This window comes from Mustela nivalis, assembly GCF_964662115.1.
Source record: "Mustela nivalis genome assembly, chromosome: 11".
Lineage (NCBI taxonomy): Eukaryota > Metazoa > Chordata > Mammalia > Carnivora > Mustelidae > Mustela > Mustela nivalis.
Genome location: NC_139030.1, coordinates 82,787,811 through 82,795,558, shown reverse-complemented (window position 1 = coordinate 82,795,558; position 7,748 = coordinate 82,787,811). Strand labels below are relative to the sequence as shown.

At 51.4% G+C, this 7,748-nt stretch overlaps 1 protein-coding gene across 1 annotated transcript; it reads right to left on the bottom strand.

Annotated features, from left to right (window-relative positions):
- Positions 1-1,827: 1,827 nt before the first annotated feature.
- On the bottom strand, positions 1,828-3,834 carry RNF228 (ring finger protein 228). The gene is made up of 2 exons (XM_082690431.1): positions 3,516-3,834; positions 1,828-3,053 (listed from the first exon to the last, which is right to left on the bottom strand). The coding sequence occupies exon 2, from the start codon at positions 2,936-2,938 to the stop codon at positions 1,916-1,918; it is 1,023 nt and encodes a 340-aa protein (XP_082546557.1). The 5' UTR covers positions 2,939-3,053; positions 3,516-3,834; the 3' UTR covers positions 1,828-1,915.
- Positions 3,835-7,748: the final 3,914 nt, after the last annotated feature.

Here is a 7,748-nt window from a genome sequence, read left to right as displayed (position 1 = left end):
TGTTAACCCTTAGAAATAATGCCATAAAATGCCCACCCTAGCAATGGATGTTTCTCCCATGTGTGAGTTATTTCTCTTAGCCCCATTCAAAATGTGAGATTAGGATTTGGATGGGAATGTGTATTTCAAGAAAAATGCTATACGAATAATTTGGAGCATGAAAACAGGTTTTTCTATAAATTCTTCTTGTTTTTATTAAGACAGTGCAGAGATAAAACACACCATATTGCAATTCCTAAATTGCAGCCATACCACTTATCAATGACCAATTAATTACTTCACTCTATGATAGACACAAACGCTCCATTCAAATTCAGTTAATAGAATAGTGTCGGGATATCATGCAGACAGCTTGCATAAACACATGAGGAATAATAGCATACCCTCAATAGCTTCTGTGATTTCTAGACATGAAAACTTTGTCTTATTCCAATTTTAAAAGATGGAATATAGAACGTTTTCATATAAAATACATTTGGAACAGTGTTTTTTTTTTCCCCCTTTAAAAAGGCATCTAATCTGCTTGCAACATATACTCGCAACTCAGCTTTTTAGTTACAAAATCAGGTAGATACGTATTCTTTTTCATCTAATGTGACCGATGTGAACATCTCAGTGATTTCCAACAATGACAGTTAAATTCAAAATAATATTTTCCTGATAAGTGTGATATATATTTGTAATCAAAGGAAGAAAGACTTGTTAGTTAAGACTTGTAAGTTTCGTTTTGGGGAGCTATTTTCTATTTTACAGATAATTGAAAGTCAGTAGTTGTTTCACAGTATAAAATCTTGACTCAATTACCAACACGCCTTTATTTTCTGCTCTTTATTTTGAAATGTACTTGGACTGGAGGTATGGGAGAAATATTACTGTTTATCAAACACTTTCCTGGAAATTTCAATATACAAAATTTCCAGATTAATACATCCTAAAATAAATTATTTTTAGAAAAATGAAATTGAGAAAAAAAGGCGGAGGAAGCCTACAGCTTATATTCTGCGTGAAAAGCTTTCAATATCTTCCAGGTGGGGGCAACAGTAAGTCAGTTTTGAGAGGAGAAGAGAGAACGGGCTCTTTAAGCTCCCTGAGTCCAGTTACAGAAGATGAAATGACTTCCTGGTAGTAACAACGTGCATAAAACCACCGTAAGTTTCCAGGAGATGGGACTTCTGCACTCTGCCGCGCTAGAAGCTGCAGGACCCACCGCCTAGCGCGAGCCGCCACCTCTCCACTCCGCGGACTCGGCGGCAGTCCGGGCGCGCACGCGCGCTGCGCACCTGCCGGGTGGGGGCGGGGGGTCGCCCCGCTGCGAGCGGCTGTCGCGGGCCGCCTCCCCACTCTCCTGCTCCGGGCCCCTGGGCGGTGGACCTCGCCTTCCGCGCCCCGGCTCCTTCCCCGTCCAGGACCGCCAGGAAGCAGGGAAAGCCTTCCCTCACGTTGACATCTCATTCATTCTTACTCTGGACAATTCAAGTCCTTTCACAACAGCGCGCGCGCGCACCTCTTCCCTTAAACTCTGGTCGCGGCCGCCGGAAAACCAGCTCTCAGGCCCGGGGGCGGGGGGGTCCCACGCCTTTTGCCCTCCTCTTGGCAAATCTTCGGGCTCTGGGGAGGTACGGTCGTGCACTCTGGCGAGGACGAGGGTGGTGCGCGAAGCGGCGGTTGACCTTGCACAGTCTGTGGAGACGGGACTCCCCGGCAGGATCCCCGCCTCCTCGGTTTCCCTCTCCGACCCCGCGCGGAGGAGGCGGGGCGTGGGAGGCCGGAGAGGCGCGACAGCCAGGCCCGGAGGTGGCCGGGCGTCCGGGGCCCGCACGGAAAGGGCAAAGCTCGAGCGCGCGGAGCCGGAGACCCCCTCCTCTCTGGCGGCGCGGGGCTGGAGGTGCCGGCGGAGCCCCGGCTTGCGGCCAGACTACGTGTCGCTCCTCCGCGTGCCGCCGCCCGCCGCAGCCCGAGCCCTCGGGCCACCTCCGCCGCCCCCAGCCGAGCCCGCGGCCGCGCCCTCGGGCCGGTACTTGAGCCAGCAGATGACCCAAGTGACGACGACCGAGAAGAGCGCCAGGATGCTGGCCACCGACAGGCAGATGGGCCCCACGGGCGAAGGCGAGGGCGACCCGGTTGCCGGGGCAGCGCCAGGGGGCGCCCCGCCGCCGGGAGGTACCCCCCCGCCGCCGCCGCCGCCGCCGCCGCCGCCGTAGTGGTTGACGAAGATGAGGCCGGTGAAGAGCAGCACCACCATGGAGAGGAAGGAGAAGACGACGCACACGCAGCCGGCGGTGAGCGCGGCGCGCTTGCAGTTCTGGCAGCTCTCGTAGGCGCCCGGGGCGCGCAGGCCCGCGCGGGCGCGGGGTCCGGGGGCGACGTCCTCGGCGGGCGGCGGCGGCTGGGCGGGGGTCGGGGCGGCGGCGGGTGCGGCACGGCGCGCCGGCAGCGGCGGGAGGCGGTCTTGGGGCAGCGGGTCGTGCGCCGCGCGCAGCGCCAGCGGGAAGGCCTCGGCGAGCTTAGTGTTGTTGGGCAGGCCGTGCACGCGGCTGTCGGGCAGAGGCGTGCGGTGGCGGCACACGGGGCACGCGATGGCGCCAGGCGGGCCGTGCCAGGGCGGCGGGCGCAGCGGGCGCTCAGGCGCGGCGCTGGCAGAGGCGGCGGCGGCGGCGGCAGCGCGGAGCTGCAGCTGGCTCAGGCACTCCTGGCAGAAGGTGTGCAGGCACGCCAGCAGCTTGGGCGCGCGCCGGTCCGCGTCGAAGTAGTTGTAGCAGATTTTGCACTCGTAGTCCTCGAGCGGAGGGAGGCTGGGGACCGTCACCGCGGCGCTCCGAGCTCCCGCGTCCCCGCTGTCCCGGTCTCCCGCGGCGGCGACCCCGGCTCCTGCCGAGCTCCCGGGGCTGCTGCTTGGGCTTCGCTCGCCGCCGCCGCTGTCGCTCGCCGGCGCTGCCATGGCATGATCCGCCCCTCATCGGGGGCAAGGTGAGGCGCCTTCCTCCCCCTCGGTCGCCGCCTCGGCTCCCGGCGGGGAGGAGGCGCTTCTGCCTCCCCCCTCGGGCTGCTGTCGCCTGGTGGGGGAGGCACTGCTAGCTGGGCCGGGCGGGGGCGCCGCGGCGACCGCCTCCCCTCCCACCCCCTCCCTGCCCGCTGCCCCAAGGCGCGGGCGCCTCGGTCACTCCCAGTCCCCTGGCGTCTCTCTGCCGTCCCTCTTGAGCCTCTCAAGGCCACTGTCCTGGTCCCTTTGGATGTCAGTTTTTGTTGGACTTGGACTTGGAAGTGGAGGGATGCAGGGGGGCGGTGCAGGAACGAAATTTGGGGTGCGGCTGCTTAAGGATGTGGCGCCCTTGCACACACCCTCCTCCCCCTCCCCTGCGGACAGCGGGTGGTGGTGGGAAACCTGGTCCTTCTTTTTCCTTGTTCCGCTTCCTCGCCCTCCTCCCCCTTTATCCTTCTTATTCCGTGTTTACTCCCCTTGGTCTGGGGCTGAGTCCCTGGCGGAGCCTCCTCTCCCCCCACCAGCAAGAGCTCACCGGTGATGTAATGCGGGACCGGCTCAGGGAGGGGAAGCAGCAGCCTGGGCAGCGGTGGAGGCAGCGCTGGTTCCTGTCCTTGGTGAAAATCGTGATCTCATTTCTCTGTCCAAGGGCGAAAGCCAGTAATCAACCAGATATTTACACTTTCCACTTGCATTAGCAAAGCCCCGGTAACCCTGCAGCATTCACAGGCTGGAAGCGGCGGGCTGGCATTTTCATTTCACCATTTGGAGGAAATTCTGGAGCTAAACGGTATCTTTCTTTCCCCGTGAAATATTGCCTGTTGAGATTTAAGGAGCCACGGAGACACAGACTCATAGCCAGGTCTTGCTGATTTTCTGGCGCTGACCACAGGGGAGGAGGTAGCTATTTCGCTGGTGCGCAGGCGTTTATGAAGGCAGCAGGGGGAAATGTTACTGTCAGACAGGTTTTCGGAATTTAAAGTCCGGGTTAAACTAGCCCCTGGCACCATTCACCACCTTCCTCCACTTAAACTTTTAATATGCAAACGTAGAGAGCCCAGAATTTCTTGAGTAACCTAGGATGGATCTTCCTGATTTATTACAGCTAATGGAAGCTGCGCTGGGCAGGTTAGCAAGAAGCAGTATTTCTTGAAGGAACACCCAGTAGAATACAGGACTAGTGGTTTTGGGGGACTATCCAAAAGGTGCTGTTCAGATATTCCTAACCACAAAGTTCTGTTCCCTGTTTCTCCAGGTTGGACGTTTCCTTGTGAAGAGAGAACCAGAAGGGAGAGGAAGAGGATGGTTCTCTGGGTTCCTAAGAGATGGGAATGTTTCCACTTTTTCTCCAGGTTCTCTGCGGAAGGCAGTAAGATGCCCCAGAGAATGTTTGTGGAAAGGACAAATGAACGGGGAAGCAGATGAAGGAAAAGGACAAAAAGAAACTGAGAAGCCACCAATGCAGGAATTGTCATAAATAACTAGTAAGTTTCCATGACATTCGAAAGTAAATTTTCTTTTTACTGTTGGTGAATAATGAATGTGATAGATGTCTTAAGTGTGAGGGATCTTAGGAAAACTCATTAAAGACCCCTTTAGCTTTCATTTCCTAGTTTCAAATTTTATAAATATGATTTGGGGTAAAACTCTTTCTTCTTAAAATATATCATTTTGTAATGGGGGCTAGGATGAGCAGAGGACAGGGTGATGGGACATCAGGAGAAGGCCCTCATAGGGCCTTGGAATATTACAAAGTTATGCAAACCAACCACTCAGTGAAGGAACTGGGTGCCTGTCCTCTTTCCCTCCTTGAGATGTATGATTGTGATGAGCCTGGAATCGTGCATTTTTAAAAAGATTTTATTTATTTATTTGACAGAGACAGACAGAGAGAGGGAACCCAAGCAGTGGGAGTGGGAGAGGGAGAAGCAGGCTTCCTGCAGAGCAGGGAGTCCAATGCAGGACTCAATCCCAGGACCCTGGGATCATGACCTGAGCTAAAGGCAGACACTTAACAACTGAGCTACCCAGGCACCCCTAGAATCATGCATTTTATGTGCAGTTTTAAACTGGGTTCTTCTACTCAAGCCCTTTCTGAATTTTTTATTTCTTACATTTTAGAAGATTTCATTTATTTATTTATTTATTTGAGAGAGAAAGAGCATGAGCAGGGGGAGAGGCAGAGGGAGATGCAGACTCCCACTGAGCAGGGAGTCCAACTCAGGCTTGATCCCAGGACCCTGAAATCATAACCTGAGCTGAAGCAAATACTTAATCCATTGAGCCACCCCGGCACCCCTCTTCTACTTAAGCCTTGATCGCCCCTTGCTGCGATGAGACATAATGCTGATGTAGGAAACAATTTAAAACAGGACATGGGGAAAAAATAGGCACAGAAATAGGAGAACTAGTGTGTGGTTATGACTTGTCCTTCCCGCCACCCAGTTCCTAGGACATATGCAGCTTCCAATGCAAAGGGGGATGGAAAAAGTGTTCAGAAAGTCCACATGTCTGCACTGGGCAAAACCACGGAAGATTTAAAATTTTCACTCGATTATGGATTCTCCGCATTGGATGGAAGAATGGAGAAATAGAGCATGGGGCTAGAGCAGAGTTGCTCTGTCTCAGCACTATTGACATTTTGAGCTGGAGAATTCTTTGTTGTGGTGCTGATCTGTGCATTGTCAGATGGTTCGTGACATCCCTGGCCTCTACCCACTTGGTGTCAGTATCAGCCCCATTCCCAGTGGTGACGTGGGGGTAAACTCATCCTGGGGGGTATACTTAAACCTGCTGGAGAATCACAGGTCTCTACCAAAGTCACAGATTTGGTTATGGGGAGACCAAAAGAACTAACATTCTCCAGCTTTTAACTGGTACAAGTGAAGATAGCCTTGGAGTTGGAGGTAATTATTTAACAGCTACCAACATTTTTTCTACAGCTCATGGTCCCTTAGATACCCTAGCACCCTCTTTGAGAGGTCCATACATTCTACTGATAGGATCATAAACAATTGCCAGGATTCAGTTAGCAATGCTAGAATTTACTCTCTGTGTTTGGATGGCTTGTAAAGGGACTCAGTATCTCCATTCATTTATATCCTAGGGCCAGTAATTATTTTTAGGTCTCATAAAGGTGTCACATGGGGGCTTTTGTCTGTGCAATGAGAAGCCACAACATACCTGAAGAGTGTGAGTTTGGATGCTGTAGGCCACAGGCATTGGCCTTAATGAGCTGTTAAGGCCCAGTGCTTACCATGTCTCCTGCAGCAGTAAATAGTGAAGTTTGGTCATTCATGTAGGAATTATGCTTTCTTCGTGGTGAAAACTGTGTTAAAACGGATCTTAAGCCAGAAAGAAGAAACTCAATATTCACATCAGGGTTTGAATTGGCTTTGCTTGTGAATCTTGTTTAAGCCTTGAATATATTAGATACTCAGTATTGGCTGAATTGTTTTCTTTCTGAAGACCTAAGTAAATGAAAGACACCACTAGTCTCAGGTACTCTTTTATATGTATTTCCTCCATCAACCATTGAGAGAGAGAGAGAGAGAAAGAGTGAGAGTGTGTTTTAGTTTTAGGATTAATCATCCTGGGTCCAAATTCTAAGCTTTCCTCCTCACCCCCTGTGTGGCATTAGATAGGCTAGTTAGCTTCTCTGTGCTTCCGTTTTCCAAACTTTAAAATGGAGATGAGTAGTGACATAAGTCTGTTGTGAAGATTGAGTATGTTCTACACATAACACACAGAGTTCCCGACCTCCCTCCTTTTTTTTTTTTTAAAGGATTTTATTTATTTATTTGACAGAGATCACAAGTAGGCAGAGAGGCAGGCAGGGGGTGGGGGGGAGCAGGCCCCCTGCTGACCAGAGATTCCCAATGTGGGGCTCGATCCCAGGACCCTGAGATCATGACCTGAGCCAAAGGCAGGGTCTTAAACCACTGAGCCACCCAGGCACCCCCACCCCTGGACCTCTCTTAACACTCAGTATTGTTTCTGTCAGGTGTTGCTATTCCTGATCTCATCAGTCCTCACAACTACCCTATGAGAGAAGCCCAGAAGGTTTGTGTCACCTGCTCAAGGTGACAAACCAGTAGCGACAGAGCAATTCTAAACCAAGTCTCCCATCATTTCAGAGATAGAGATGCATTTAGCATCTCAGTCAGAAAGACAGGGAGGAGGAACCCTGACCTAAGAATTTAACCATATATTATTGATCTGTTAGTTGTAATAAATAAAGTCGTGTATAAAATATGAGGACAAAGTGAAGTCTTATTGGTAATATTGGAAGAATAGATGTATAGCCAGATAATGCCCCTCAGAAGCAAGTAGTAGGTGAGTCAATCAAAAAGTTGACATTTTTAGAAACCGGGTTGATTCAATTAGACATTATTGGCAGGCATTATTGCCATGTGATAAGGCACCTGGCCTCCAGAAACTAAGACTTTAATAGAGGATATTAAATGTGTGCAGAACTCGAAGGCAGAATGAGGCAAGTTTGTGGTCCAGGGACAAGGTCTGCTGGGAATAAGGAGGAGAGAGAAGTTATTTCTGTTCTAGGGAGTTAAGAGGTTTCCATAGGCTCATGGTCAGTGATTTGTAGAGGGTTTAGAAAAATGCAGAGAGAAAGGCATTCAAGGCAGCAGCAGGGAAAGCAGTGTGTTAAGGGCATGGCTAGTGGCCTGCTTCAGAGAGAGTATGCTGTGTGTAGGACACTGTGGAGGGAAACCGAGAGTGCTGTACTAGGAGGGTTGGGCTTAATTCCGTA